The 15,456-nt window shown below is 45.6% G+C and overlaps 1 protein-coding gene across 1 annotated transcript in view; it reads right to left on the reverse strand.

Moving 5' to 3' along the window:
- Positions 1 to 15,456, reverse strand: part of CCDC198 (coiled-coil domain containing 198) — an 84,926-nt gene that overhangs the window by 21,652 nt on the left and 47,818 nt on the right. The window contains exons 4-5 of the mRNA XM_063947279.1: positions 10,519 to 10,617; positions 6,129 to 6,285 (exon numbers count right to left, since the gene is read on the reverse strand). Of these exons, the coding sequence (XP_063803349.1) occupies positions 6,129 to 6,285; positions 10,519 to 10,617 (256 nt within the window). The remainder of the gene's footprint in view (positions 1 to 6,128; positions 6,286 to 10,518; positions 10,618 to 15,456) is intronic.

Raw genomic sequence — 15,456 nt, forward strand, 5'->3', positions numbered from 1 at the left:
GGTGCATTTTAGTTTTGCAGTTTGCCGACACAGTGACCACCAGTATACTATATATAGCAGTACGATACGGAAGGCCACTGCTGTGCCTACCTCTGTGTCGTCATAAAGTATACTATCCATCTACATTCTACACCTGTGGTGCATTTTAGTTTTGCAGTTTGCTGACACAGTGACCACCAGTATACTATATATAGCAGTACGATACGGAAGGCCACTGCTGTGCCTACCTCTGTGTCGTCATTAAGTATACTATCCATCTACATTCTATACCTGTGGTGCATTTTAGTTTTGCAGTTTGCCGACACAGTGACCACCAGTATACTATATATAGCAGTACGATACGGAAGGCCACTGCTGTGCCTACCTCTGTGTCGTCATTAAGTATACTATCCATCTACATTCTATACCTGTGGTGCATTTTAGTTTTGCAGTTTGCTGACACAGTGACCACCAGTATACTATATATAGCAGTACGATACGGAAGGCCACTGCTGTGCCTACCTCTGTGTCGTCATTAAGTATACTATCCATCTGCATTCTATACCTGTGGTGCATTTTAATTTTGCAGTTTGCTGACACAGTGACCACCAGTATACTATATATAGCAGTACGATACGGAAGGCCACTGCTGTGCCTACCTCTGTGTCATAGTAACATAGTAACATAGTATCTGAGGTTGAAAAAAGACAATTGTCCATCGAGTTCAACCTATTTGTGGTCTCCTATGCATGATGATTTGACTAAAATTTCTAACTGATGCTGCTGTCAGCCGTTGCATCGTCTCCATGCCCTTAATTAGTTTGGTCGCCCTCCTCTGTACCTTTTCAAGCTCTAGGATATCCTTTTTGTAGTACGGTGCCCAGAATTGTACACAGTATTCAAGGTGTGGCCTCACTAGTGATTTATATAACGGGAGTATAATACTCTCGTCCCTAGCATCAATACCCCGTTTTATGCATGCTAATATCTTATTAGCCTTCTTTGCTGCAGTCCTACTTTGGGTACTACTGCTTAGCTTGCTATCTATGAGGACACCTAAGTCCTTTTCCAGTACAGAATCCCCTAATTTTACCCCATTTAGTAGGTAGGTGTAATTTTTGTTCTTGTTACCACAGTGCATTACCTTACACTTGTCTGTGTTGAAGCGCATTCTCCATTTGGCTGCCCATGCTTCTAATTTAACTAAGTCGTTCTGAAGAGACTCGGCATCCTCCTCTGTATTTATAGCCTTACACAATTTGGTATCATCTGCAAAAATTGATACCATGCTCTCTAGACCTTCTGTTAGGTCGTTAATGAAAATATTGAACAATAGCGGTCCTAATACTGAGCCTTGCGGCACACCACTTAGCACTTCAGTCCAAGTTGAAAAAGATCCATTAACCACAACGCGCTGCTTCCTATTATCTAACCAGTTTTTGGCATATTGTGCTTAATAGCCCTGATTCTTGTAGCTTGTAGATAAGTCTCATGTGTGGTACAGTATCGAACGCTTTGGCAAAGTCTACAAAGATTACATCCACGTCTTTACCCTGATCTAGGTTTGCGCTTACTGTTTCATAAAAGCCAAGTAAGTTGGTTTGACAGGATCTGTCCTTCATAAACCCATGTTGATTCCTTTTAATGACCTTATTGGTTTCAAGGAACTTCTGAATACTATCTCTTAGAATACCTTCCAATACTTTCCCCACTATAGATGTAAGACTAACTGGTCTATAATTACCTGGTTCAGCTTTACTTCCCTTTTTGAATATAGGCACTACTTCCGCTATACGCCAGTCTTTGGGAACCATACCTGATATAACTGAATCCTTAAAGATCAATGATAGCGGTTTGCCAGTTCAGAGTGAAGCTCCATTAGAACCCTTGGATGAATGCCATCGGGCCCTGGTGATTTATTAATCTTTAAATGTTTTAATCGGTCACAGACTACTTCCTCGCTTAAATAAGTACCTATCAGTGTGATATTCTTATTATTGAGATTGTGTGTCAGTCCCTGAATTGGGTCCTCTCTAGTGAATACTGTTGAAAAAAAACTCATTTAGTGTGTCCGCTATGTCATTATCATTTTTGCTTAAGACTCCGAACTTGTCTTTTAAAGGGCCTATACTCTCCAAATTTAATCTCTTGCTATTAATGTATTTAAATAATTTTTGGGGATTCGCTTTGCTTTCCTTTGCTACTAGTTTTTCAGTTTCTACTTTAGCCGCTCTTATTTCCTTTTTGCAAATTTTGTTACATTCCTTATAGTGCTGAAATGACTCTGCTTCCCCGTCAGATTTGTATTTTTTAAATGCTCGCCTTTTTTTGCCCATAAGTTCCTTAATCTTTTTGTTAAGCCACATCGGTTTATGATTTTTATTCCTTTTTTTGCTACTCATAGGAATACATTTGAGTGTATTTTTAGCTAGCAGTAATTTTAGTACCTCCCATTTCTCCGTAGTATTTTTTCCTAAAAACAAACCTTCCCATTCAATATCCCTGAAAAATACTCTCATCTTTTCAAAATTTGCTTTGCTAAAGTTTAAAGTCCTAGTTGAGCCAGTATAGGGCTGTTTATAGAAACTGATATTGAATGTGACCATATTGTGGTCGCTGTTTCCTATGGGTTCCCCTACTATAATACCTGATACCAAATCCCCATTGTTTGTTAATACCAGGTCTAAGATTGCATTGTACCTAGTTGGTTCCTCAATTAGTTGGACTAAGTAGTTATCATTAAGTGTGTTTAAAAACATATTGCCCCTAGCAGTATCACATAAGTCGTTTTTCCAGTTTATCTCTGGATAGTTAAAATCTCCCATCACTACTATGTCTCCTACTCCTGCTGCTCTTTCAATTTGCTTTAGTAACAATTCATCATCAGATGCGTTGATACCAGGCGGCCTATAGCATACACCCAATACTAACTTTTTTATTCCTTTTTCCCCGCATGCAATTTCTACCCATAATGTCTCGACAGTGTCTACAGTCCCCTCCTGAATATCTTCCCATATATTAGGTTTTAAAAACGGCTTTACGTAAAGACACACCCCTCCACCCTTTTTATTTAGTCTGTCTCTCCTAAACAGTGTATAGCCCTCTAGATTGACTGTCCAATCATGAGATTCATCCCACCAAGTTTCAGTAATGCCTATAATATCATACTGTTTGCTTGTTGCAAGTATTTCTAGTTCACCCTTTTTACCAGTAATGCTTCTGGCGTTTACATACATACAACTAAGATAAGTATTTTCCCTTGCGTTAGGGACATCTTTCACCTTATGTAGCAAGGATGACCTGTAATCGTCATTGGTTAGTGCTTTGGTAAAATCCCTTTTAGTACCCATGTTAGTAACCTTACCGCCTGCTCTTACCCTCCCCCCAACTTCTCCCCCATTTCGTTTACTACCGCCATCCCCACTATTCTCACTGCATGACCCGTAGTTTCTAGCTAAACCCTCCCCCCAGGCTCCTAGTTTAAAATCTCCTCCAACCTTCTAACCATCCTTCCCCCCAGCACCGCTGCCCCCTCCTCAGTCAGGTGCAATCCGTCACGACAATGTCGTCATTAAGTATACTATCCATCTACATTCTATACCTGTGGTGCATTTTAGTTTTGCAGTTTGCTGACACAGTGACCACCAGTATACTATATATAGCAGTACGATACGGAAGGCCACTGCTGTGCCTACCTCTGTGTCGTCATTAAGTATACTATCCATCTACATTCTACACCTGTGGTGCATTTTAGTTTTGCAGTTTGCTGACACAGTGACCACCAGTATACTATATATAGCAGTACGATACGGAAGGCCACTGCTGTGCCTACCTCTGTATCGTCATTAAGTATACTATCCATCTACATTCTATACCTGTGGTGCGCCTCTTTTTTTCTTTGCATCATGTGCTGTTTGGGGACAATTTTTTTGAAGTGCCATCCTGTCTTGACACTGCAGTGCCACTCCGAGATGGGCCAGGTGTTTGTGTCGGCCACTTGTGTCGCTTAGCTTAGTCACACAGCGACCTTGGTGCGCCTCTTTTTTTCTTTGCATCATGTGCTGTTTGGGGACAATTTTTTTGAAGTGCCATCCTGTCTTGACACTGCAGTGCCACTCCTAGATGGGCCAGGTGTTTGTGTCGGCCACTTGTGTCGCTTAGCTTAGTCACACAGCGACCTTGGTGCGCCTCTTTTTTTCTTTGCATCATGTGCTGTTTGGGGACAATTTTTTTGAAGTGCCATCCTGCCTGACACTGCAGTGCCACTCCTAGATGGGCCAGGTGTTTGTGTCGGCCACTTGTGTCGCTTAGCTTAGCCATCCAGCGACCTTGGTGCGCCTCTTTTTTTCTTTGCATCATGTGCTGTTTGGGGACAATTTTTTTGAAGTGCCATCCTGCCTGACACTGCAGTCCCACTCCTAGATGGGCCAGGTGTTTGTGTCGGCCACTTGTGTCGCTTAGCTTAGTCACACAGCGACCTTGGTGCGCCTCTTTTTTTCTTTGCATCATGTGCTGTTTGGGGACAATTTTTTTGAAGTGCCATCCTGCCTGACACTGCAGTGCCACTCCTAGATGGGCCAGGTGTTTGTGTCGGCCACTTGTGTCGCTTAGCTTAGCCATCCAGCGACCTTGGTGCGCCTCTTTTTTTCTTTGCATCATGTGCTGTTTGGGGACTATTTTTTTAAGTGCCATCCTGCCCGACACTGCAGTGCCACTCCTAGATGGGCCAGGTGTTTGTGTCGGCCACTTGTGTTTCTTAGCTTAGTCACACAGCGACCTTGGTGCGCCTCTTTTTTTCTTTGCATCATGTGCTGTTTGGGGACAATTTTTTTGAAGTGCCATCCTGCCTGACACTGCAGTGCCACTCCTAGATGGGCCAGGTGTTTGTGTCGGCCACTTGTGTCGCTTAGCTTAGTCACACAGCGACCTTGGTGCGCCTCTTTTTTTCTTTGCATCATGTGCTGTTTGGGGACAATTTTTTTGAAGTGCCATCCTGCCTGACACTGCAGTGCCACTCCTAGATGGGCCAGGTGTTTGTGTCGGCCACTTGTGTCGCTTAGCTTAGCCATCCAGCGACCTCGATGCAAATTGTAGGCTAAAAATAATATAGTGAGGTGTGAGGTGTTCAGAATAGACTGGAAATTAGTGGAAATTATGGTAATTGAGGTTAATAATTCTATGGGATCAAAATGACCCCCAAATTCTATGATTTAAGCTGTTTTTTAGGGTTTTTTGAAAAAAACACCCGAATCCAAAACACACCCGAATCCGACAAAAAATTTTCGGTGAAGTTTTGCCAAAACGCGTCCGAATCCAAAACACGGCCGCGGAACCGAATCCAAAACCAAAACACAAAACCCGAAAAATGTCCGGTGCACATCACTACTTAAAACATCACAATATCACTAGTTCTGGATTTTCCAATGGGGGAGATTTACAAAACCTCTGAGATAGATAAAGTGAAGAAAGATAAAGTACCAACCAATTGGCTCCTGTCATTTTTCACAGCCTGGAAAATGATAGAAGCTGATTATTTGGTATAGAGATGTCCACATACATCTAGCCTCAATACTCCATGCTGCACAAGATACCTGGCATGAGTGAGCTGCCAGGTGAGTCGGGAGCTTTTTTGCTGAAAATGCATTGTAGTCGAAATACAACTAGGACACACCAGGAGACTGTGCTCATTAATTTGATAGGCAACACTTGTATATCTGTGTGTTATAGAGTCTGTATACAGAGTACAACGGAACTTGGCATGGAAATAAGCTGTGGCCTCTGCTTCGCAGCACTTTGTATACAGACTCAGAGACTCAGTCGCACACATATATACAATGTTGCATATCAAATTAATCAGCACAGTCTCCTTGTGTGTAATAGTTGCATCGCATTGCAAGTTAAGACGCATTTATGGAAAAAGACATCCAGCACTAGCGCTGAATGGGGCTGTTTAGTGCGACTTTATCTCTCTCCAAACTTTGGTACATCTTCCCCAATAGGAGTTGCACTGACTGCATAGATATTACTCATGTATAACACCGGAGCTATAAGAAGTGGGAAAAGTACAGTATATATGTCTTTCCTTTCTGTGCTGATCTAAAACGGTTCTTAATCTTAGTTTTCCAATATATTTATGATGTAAATCTCACCATGATCCACATTAAAAGTTTCATCATGTTCCACAGGAAGGAAATCTCCATCTTCCTGACATCTCATTGCTTTTTCTCTCACTTTCTTAGCCTTGATTTCCCTCATTTTCTGTTTATTGATCTTGGCTTCCCTGTGGATGTTCCTCTTTATTTCTGCCTGTGAAAACAAAAGATTTATCTGCGCAAGTTACAGAAACTAATGGATATCTTTACATGAAACACTACAGCACAAGGAAGAGCTGACATCTATGGCACATGGGAGTGTTTATGTGCAATACAAATGCTCTAAGGGTCATTTGTGAATACTCCTTTATGGGCAGAAGTTCACCTACTTGTCAGGGCCATCTTAATGTATACATTGGGCAGCTGCCCATGGCCCCACAATTCGGGGGGCCTTCGAGCAAGGGTGGGTGGTGATCACAGCATCCGAGCTGTGAGAAAGTATTCTCTACCTGCCTCATCCCAGCCTGCAGCCAGACAGTGAATGGCTGTCAACATGCTGATTGGTGGATTGCTGGAGCTATCCACAAATCAGAGTACTGACAGCCATTCACTGTATGGAAGCATGTGGAGAGATGACGCAGGACTGCACAAGGGACATGTTATTATTTTTGTTTTACTTGGTTCCAGTGAATGGGTGTGTAGGGACCCCAGTGCATTACCATACCCAGGGCTCACAATGCTGTTCAGACTGCCCTACTACTTGTATGCCTAGCATAGGGCAGTGGAAAATCTAGCGGGAGGCTGGTAGGGCATGAGCCTTGGGCACCGAATGTGGTGTGGGTATGTGAGGGGAGCTAGATTACCCATTATGTGCCCTGGTGACCTTACACCTACTACCGGCATATTGCCCCAAGCGGGAGGATGGGGCATGATGGCATATTTCACATCAGCAGCTGGCAGCAGAACTGTTTATGTGAGTGACTGTGAGAACGTCAGATCAGCAGAGAGGATGCACCAAGTGTCGGCACTCTCATAGGTGCCCAACTTTATTCTAAACACTGCATTCTGCACTTCCTGGGCAGGAGCTACACTAGCTGGCACATCACTACTACTAACCTGGGACATCTGGAGAGACCCCATCTGTGCCTGGTTTATTAGCTGTCAGTCACACTTAGGCTGGGTACATGCTGTACGATGTCTAGTAGGCGCGAGATCGCAAACGATATATCGTCAGTGCATACAGACTGTACGATGTATCGTCTGTGACCGAATCCACCCACATCCCGGAGTATCAAGGCCTGTCACATATCTTCTGCTCTCAAGTGCAGAACAAAAGATATGTGACGTCATATACGACCCGCGGGAGCGTGCATAGTATACAATTTCGCCCGTACACACTGTCCAATGTGACGACATATCGTACGAGCCGGCGGCTTGTACGATATATCGGGTGCACATCAGATAGTGTGTACCCAGCTTTAGCAGCAGCGATAACACAGAATTGGGTGAGATCTGATGGCATTACATTTAATATTGAATTTTGTAATCATTTTTGTTTTATTAATCACAATGTTTTTATAAAGTTTAACAGATTTTAGTGTTCCTTGCCCCTGAATCACAAGGTTCTGATTGTGGGGACTAAGGGGCTAATTCAGGTTGGATCGCAAATCATAATCCAACCGCAATTTTTACGATCGCCCCGCGGACGCATGCACAGTGCCCATACTGCGCATGCGCCCGCATTTTCTGTGGGGGGAGTGCAGAAAATGCGATCGCCTCTGTTTGTCAATCAGGCAGAGGCGGGGCGGGGGCGGCAATGCTCCATTTCCAGGGCGGAGACGAAGCATTGCAGGGGCGGTGCGAACCGGGGGACTAAGATGACTAAACGGGGGCGTGATCACGGCGGCTGCGTGTCGTCACGATCATTAGCCGCTGCGATCAAGAACATGGCGGTGGCCTCCTGCAAGCGCAGCTAAGCTGCGCAGGCAGGAGGCTTCCTAAGTTTCTGCTAACAAGCAGAAATTGCTATGCCTTCGCAATTTCTGCTTGTTGAACGGAAAGGGGGGGGGGGGGGGGAGGAGCCGGTCAGCAGAATTTGCAATCCTTACTGAATTAGGCCCTAAATGCATAGTGCCAGTTGGAAAATACAGTATTATTATTATTATTACGTTTCTTATATAGCGCATCAAATTCCGCTGCGCTTTACAACTGGACACAATTAGAAGACAAAACTGGCTAAAAACAGTCATAGAGGGAGGAGGATTAAACACACCTTCCCTTTTACTGACAACCTACCACCATAAATCAATGTACAAAAATTGTATCATAATCCAGTATTACATTTTGAGCATTGCACCTGCTGCAGTTTGGTTGAAAGATTATTTTGCTATTTCCCCGTCATTGTTAGTCTGTTCCTGAAAACCCTTACCTAGCTGAATGAACATGTCCATTTTTTATTAAGTACACACACATGCCTTCAGTCAAGCTTAGTCACATTCCAGAGCTTTGCAAAAGAATTCAGTACAGTAGGCAAATGAGACGGGTAAAACTGTGAACGTTTAAAGACTAATGTCGAGCATACATTATGCAATTATTGGCATCCATAGATTATCGGCGGATTAGCCCAAGGGGTAGAGAGGAGAGACAGAGGAGGGAGAAGGGAGAGAGATAGAAAGAATAGGGTAGATGGGAGAGAGAGAGGAAGAATAGGGGGACAAGGGAGAGAGATGAAAACTAGGAGCAGATGGGAGAGAGAGGAGGAGGAATAGGGGGAAATGAGAGAGTGGGGGAGGGGGTCAAAGGTACACATGAGAAGTGGAGGAGGGACAGGTGTAAACACGGAGTGTGGAATAGAATGCAGGGGCACATGAGGGGAGGGGGACAGGCACTCATGGGGAGGGCCTCACACCTCATGGAGGTGTGAGACAGAATGTTGTGGAAAAGGGAGACAGACATTCAAGCAGATCCCAGAGATCTGAGATCCCAGTACTTTTGTATTTACTGTGCTGGGTCTGCTGCATTCTTCCTTGGCTGTGTGGGTGGCTGCTCCCCCTTGATGGCGGCTCTGACTGTAAGGCCGGGTACACACTACAGCGATGTGTACCAGCACAATATGCCGGCCAATGGGCGGTACACATCAGAACTATGTAATGAAGGACAGAACGATTCCTCGTTCTGTTCTTCATTATACTGCACGGCGCCGCATGCAATATCATTTGGTTGGCTAGCTGGAAGATAACGCATGTGACCACGGGAGCATGCAGATTGGGCGTACACACTGAACGACCCGGACGATATGATGTTCCGATTCTAGCGGGAATCATGTATCGGTCTGAGATCACTCTAGTGTGTACCCGGATTAAGTCAGCCGCATCTGGCAGACTGACAATTCCCCAATTCCATCATGGGGGAGGAACGAGGAAATGTCTCCTCCCCAGGGGAGGAAAGCAGATGTCGTCTGGAATTCAAGTGTTGCTACGCTCGGGCGCGCACAGACGCCGGCGCTGAAATTACTGTCAAGTTACTGTTACTGTTCCATCATTTTGATTGGCTGGTAACTAGTAATACTACTAAAAGTAGATTACAGGAGTTTACAGGAGTCAAAAATAGAGTTGGGAGTGTGTGTGTGTGTGTGTGTGTGTGTGGGGGGGGGGGGGGGGGACACAACATGGCCCACTTGGAGTCCACCGCATGCTAATCTTAAAATGGATGTCTCCTTACACAAGAGTAGTAAACTCTGTCCATATGTCATCAGTAAAGCTCTATCGAAGAGCTTATATAACATCTAATGTACTACAGAGCTATAGTACTGTATAACCGGATTGTGCAGTCCAATGTCAGGAGCACCAAGACAACTCAATTCCTGGCAGCAGGTAACCATGGTCCTCTATTTGCTTAATGTGAAGGTTAAAGTTGATTTGCAGATCAGTTGGGGTATCAAAAGCATCTTTATTACAGACACTAGAATGCACTGAGAATGCAAACCTCTCTGATGACTGCAGGGTGAAATACTGAAACAGCTGCTGATTCTTCTGGGAATCAGTACGATTTACCGGCGGTCGGTATGCTGGCTGTCCACATCCCAAGAGCAGCATCCTGAATGCCAGATTGCCAGCAGCGGGGCAAGCGCAAAGAGTCCCCTTGCGGGCTCACCAAGCTGCAGGCTCGGTAGCTCACTGCACTCGCTACAGGATCTATTCCCACTCTATGTGTGTCGTGGACACCCACGAGTGGGAATAGTCCTGTTTTGCCGGGATTCCGGCTGTCGGCACTGTTGGCTGTCGGGATTCCGGTGTCGGTTTCCTAACCGCCGGGATTTTGACAGCTGGCAAATTGAACGCATCCCTTCTTCAGGTAGTTTTGTCAGTTAGTATAATAATACATCTATGCAAATACATATTAAGTACTATTGTAAATTAATATAATATTTCACTTATTGTTTCTCTACCTCATCTTGCTTCCGCCTTATTTCCTGCATTTGCATCTTGTGAATGTGCTGCCTCCTTGCTGAAGAGTGTTTGGCTGCAGCCACTTTATTTTCCAGCTCCTGTTGTTGAGAGAAGAGGAAAACTATCTTACTGTGTTTATTCTATAATACAGCTGTCATCCAGGATCATACATCCCACCATTCAGAAGCAGAACTATGACATATAATGATATCCCATCTTCCACATATACAGTATCAATAAAAATATATTTATCGTCCTGCCCCACTGTTATACTTTGCTTTAATAGAGGATATTGGGCCTAATTCAGCTTGGATCGCTATTGAGACAGAAATTGCGATTTTCTCAATTCTGCTTCTGCTAAAAATCGCATGTGAAGAGCCGCCCAGAAAGGTATAAGACACCCACCGATGCACACGCAAGTACAATCCACAACTGCGGTTGTTCCAGGGCTTCTCAGAATAATGAAAATGCAGTCGCACTGGCGCCATGTTTTTAGTCGCAATACATTGCAACTGACGTCAGAGACGCCCTGAAAATGGCCATGATACGCCTGCGTTTTTCCAACCTCTCCACACAAACGCCAGGTTAACACTCTCAATTGATCACTTCCTGTCAATCAAATCGCGATCACATTTCACTAAACTGCGATTGCAATTTAGCCTTCGCTCACCCGCCATGCGTTTGCAGCGCATGCACAGTCTGCGATAATCGGGGGTCAGTTGTTCGCTCGTTAGTTTTTTTTCGCTAAGGAGCGATTAGTCGCAAACTGCGCATGCGCAATGTTCTCAGTGCGCCTGCGCCAAGTAAATTAGCACAGAAGTTTGGTATTTTACTCACGGCTTAACGAAGATTTTTTATCGTTCTGGTGATCGTAATGTGATTGACAGGAAGTGGGTGTTTCTGGGCGGAAACTGGCCGTTTTATGGGAGTGTGCGGAAAAACGCTGACGTTTCTGGGAAAAACGCGGGAGTGGCTGGAGAAACGGGGGAGTGTCTGGGCGAATGCTGGGTGTGTTTTTGACGTCAAACCAGGAACGAAACTGACTGAACTGATCGCAGTGTAGGAGTAAGTCTGGAGCTACTCAGAAACTGCTAAGAAACTTCTATTCGCAATTCTGCAAATCTTTCGTTCGCAATTCTGCTAAGCTAAGATACACTCCCAGAGGGCGGCAGCCTAGCGTGTGCAATGCTGCTAAAAGCAGCTAGCGAGCGAACAACTCGGAATGACCCCCATTGTCCGATCTGCAATTTTGCAACTGAAGCTTAATCAGGCTATTTGTTTTGTTCCATAAGTTTGTAATCATGGGTTCCTTCTTTCTAGCACTTCCATTACCATTATCTAAAGCTTTCTATATATATATATATATATATATTATCTATCTATCTTTAGTAGCGGCGACTGCAGCCCTTACTACATAGTGCATGTGGGGGGGGGGGGGGGGGTGCTTACCACATATTAACATACATGCTGGGTTTCACAGGAGTCTGGGGGTAGGCTTTAAAGGACTGTGAAGCAAAATGGGTTGTGGATGTAGCGGCGGCTGTGATAGACACATCGCTGCTGATCCATGGGTACTTGCAGCTAGCACATGTGTTACATACGTCTCTGCATGTATTTGTGCTAAGCTACTCCCCCCTGCGCTATGTTGTGTGAGCTGCAGCCACAACTGGGGGTCATTCCGAGTTGATCGCTCGTTATTTTTTTTCCGCAACGGAGCGATTAGTCGCTAATGCGCATGCGCAATGTCCGCAGTGCGACTGCGCCAAGTAAATTTGCTATGCAGTTAGGTTTTTTACTCACGGCATTACGAGGTTTTTTCTTCGTTCTGGTGATCGTAATGTGATTGACAGGAAGTGGGTGTTTCTGGGCGGAAACTGGCCGTTTTATGGGAGTGTGTGAAAAAACGCTACAGTTTCTGGGAAAAACGCGGGAGTGGCTGGAGAAACGGAGGAGTATCTGGGCGAACGCTGGGTGTGTTTGTGACGTCAAACCAGGAACGACAAGCACTGAACTGATCGCACTGGAAGAGTAAGTCTCGAGCTACTCAGAAACTGCACAGAGAAGTCTTTTCGCAATATTGCGAATCTTTCGGTCGCAATTTTGATAAGCTAAGATTCACTCCCAGTAGGCGGCGGCTTAGCGTGTGCAAAGCTGCTAAAAGCAGCTTGCGAGCGAACAACTCGGAATGAGGGCCACTGTTCACTAGTGATTGTGGCAATTTTTTATTGCAGCTTGTCCTCTAGTTATATGCTATACACCAGTGGTTCCCAAACACGGCCCTCAAGGCATCCCAACAGTCCTAGTTTTAAGCATATCCATGCTTAGGCATAGGTTACTTAGGGGGGTAATTCAGATCTGATCGCTGCTGTGCGTTTTTACACAGCGAGTGATCAGGTACTAAATACGCATGCGTATGCACCGTAATGTGCACGTGCGTCGGACAACAACAAAGGGCATCACTGGTCAGCGGCGGGATGGTGTGAAAAATCTGTTCACACGGGCATTTGCAAGGTGATTGACAGGAGGAAGCCATTTGTGGGTGGTAACTGACCGTTGACTGGGAGTGTTTCAGGGAGGGTGTCTGACGTCAGCTCCGGCCCCGATCAGCCTGTTCTCATCGCATTGGAAGAGTAAGTCCTGGGCTGCGCACACACTGAATTCTAGCAACTGCATGCATACACATAGCATCAGCGTACACATAGCATCAGCGTACACATAGCATCAACGTACAGACAGCATCGCACACTTGCACAGCGAAAATACACTGCCCCTGGAGGCAGCAACTATCTGAACGCAAGACAGCAAAAATCGCAGCCCAGCAATCACATCTGAATAACCCCCTTAATTAGTACCTCAGTCAGTTTGATTACACCACCTGTGCAAAAGCAGGGACATCCCTAAAACCTGGACTGTTGGGTTGCCTTGCGGACTGCCTTTGGGAACCACTGTCACACAGCATTTTTTTATACATTGTTAGTGTACCATAGACTGTTTTGTTGTTAGTGTGTGCACATTTGGGGTCATTCCGAGTTGATCGCTAGCTGCCGTTCACAGCGTAGCGATCAGGCTAAAAATCGGCATTTCTGCACATGCGTACGGGCCGCAGTATGCACGAGCAAAGTACTTTCACACAAAACTATGCAGTTTTATACAAAGTCGAGCAACGCTTTTCAGTCGCTCTGCTGATCGGTGAGTGATTGACAGGAAGTGGGTGTTTCTGGGTGGTAACTGAGCGTTTTCTGGGAGTGTGCTAAAAAAACGCAGGCGTGTCAGGTAAAAACGCAGGCGTGCCTGGGGAAACAGGGGAGTGGCTGGCCGAACGCAGGGCGTGTTTGTGAGGTCAAAGCAGGAACTAAACAGACTGAAATGATCGCAAGGTAGGAGTAGGGTTGGAGCTACTCAGAAACGGCATGAAAATTTTTCCGAGCAGTTCTGCTAAGCTAAGATACACTCCCAGAGGGCGGCGGCTTAGCGTGTGCACTGCTGCTAAAAGCAGCTAGCGAGCGATCAACTCGGAATGAGGGCCATTGTGTTGAGAGAAAATTTAGCTTCTAGCTACTGAATAGCACCAACATATTTACAGTATTTATGTGTAATAACTGCATTGAAGGTGTTTAATGCATTGCTATAATTACATTTACTTTTTAATAATGGTTCTAAGGATTTAGGAAATCGGCAGTGGTGTAACTACTGTGGGTGCAGAGGACGCAGCTGCTATGGGGTCCGGGCAGCCATCGAGGCTCACCACTCTACCTGCACCCAGTCACACATGGATTGTGCAGCTGGGAACTAGGGACAACAAACTTACACCCCTGACGAAGTCCGGCACGATTGGCCAGGTGAAGCGTGTTGGCCACGCCCCCCTGCTTATGGACCCCAGAAGCATAGGAACTGCTCTGACTCCCGCTTTCCTACACTGCCGCACTGGCAAGCTGCCAGGCTCCTCCTTAGTAGTGTTGCCAATTTTGCTTATAACAAGTGGAATTGGACTTGTTGTGTTTTTTCAAGCAGTTTTTTTTGGTGGTCGCAGGTTGCTTTTTTTTATGTTGCTCAGCTCAACTTCCAGTTACCACCACAGGTGTGTTGTAAGTGGCCCGGAATGAATATCAGTTATGAGGCAGGGACACAGCAGCCGTCCGGCACCACTCTGCGGCGTATAATAACACAGGGAGAATCCGCTCTGTGTGTGCACAGAATGTGCTGCACAAGCCAGACACTAGATATGCAACCAGCTTCCAAATCCAAATTACAGCTTCCAAATTACAATGCAATTTGCAGGGCTGCAGCCTCACAGCTCGCTACTGGGAGGTGTGTGTGTGCTAGAGACTGTCATGATCCTGACTTTGTCCCTCTTGTCCTAGTAGCTTATCATGACTAACCTCTGCCAGTATGCGGTTAGCATACCGCTCGTTGGGATCCCGGCTGTCTTAATAACAACGCCAGGATCCCGAAAGGGTCACCATACTGCCACCGGAATACCGGCGAGGTAGGTGATTCCCCCTCTCTGGGTGTCCATGAGGGAGAATAGAACCTATGGCAAGCAACGCTCACCACTAAACTCGCAAGGGGCTTCACTGCGCTCGCCCACCTGCCAGCATTCTGCGACACGGGATACTGACATTTGGCATCCCGTGCGGCGGGATCACATACTGATCCCCGCCTGCAGTCCAATGTTTCCTGCTTACTGGGATTAGACCAGCTTTCCAGTTCTAATATATTTTATTTGGCTGTGTTCACTGTCTGTGCAGTTTGCTCAGCATACAAGCTGCAGTCTGTGTTGCTACCTGCTGATTAGCCACCTGTGTGAGCTCTCCTGTGTGTGACCAGTCCTCAGCCAATCTGAGCTAACCAGCCGTTCAGTTGATCACAGCAGCCAATACCTGCTTCCCAGTAGGTGTAAAAGGGGCAGTCCATGAAGTGTCCAGCTGTCAGTGCAG

Source organism: Pseudophryne corroboree, chromosome 12, assembly GCF_028390025.1.
Source record: "Pseudophryne corroboree isolate aPseCor3 chromosome 12, aPseCor3.hap2, whole genome shotgun sequence".
Classification (NCBI taxonomy): Eukaryota; Metazoa; Chordata; class Amphibia; order Anura; family Myobatrachidae; genus Pseudophryne; species Pseudophryne corroboree.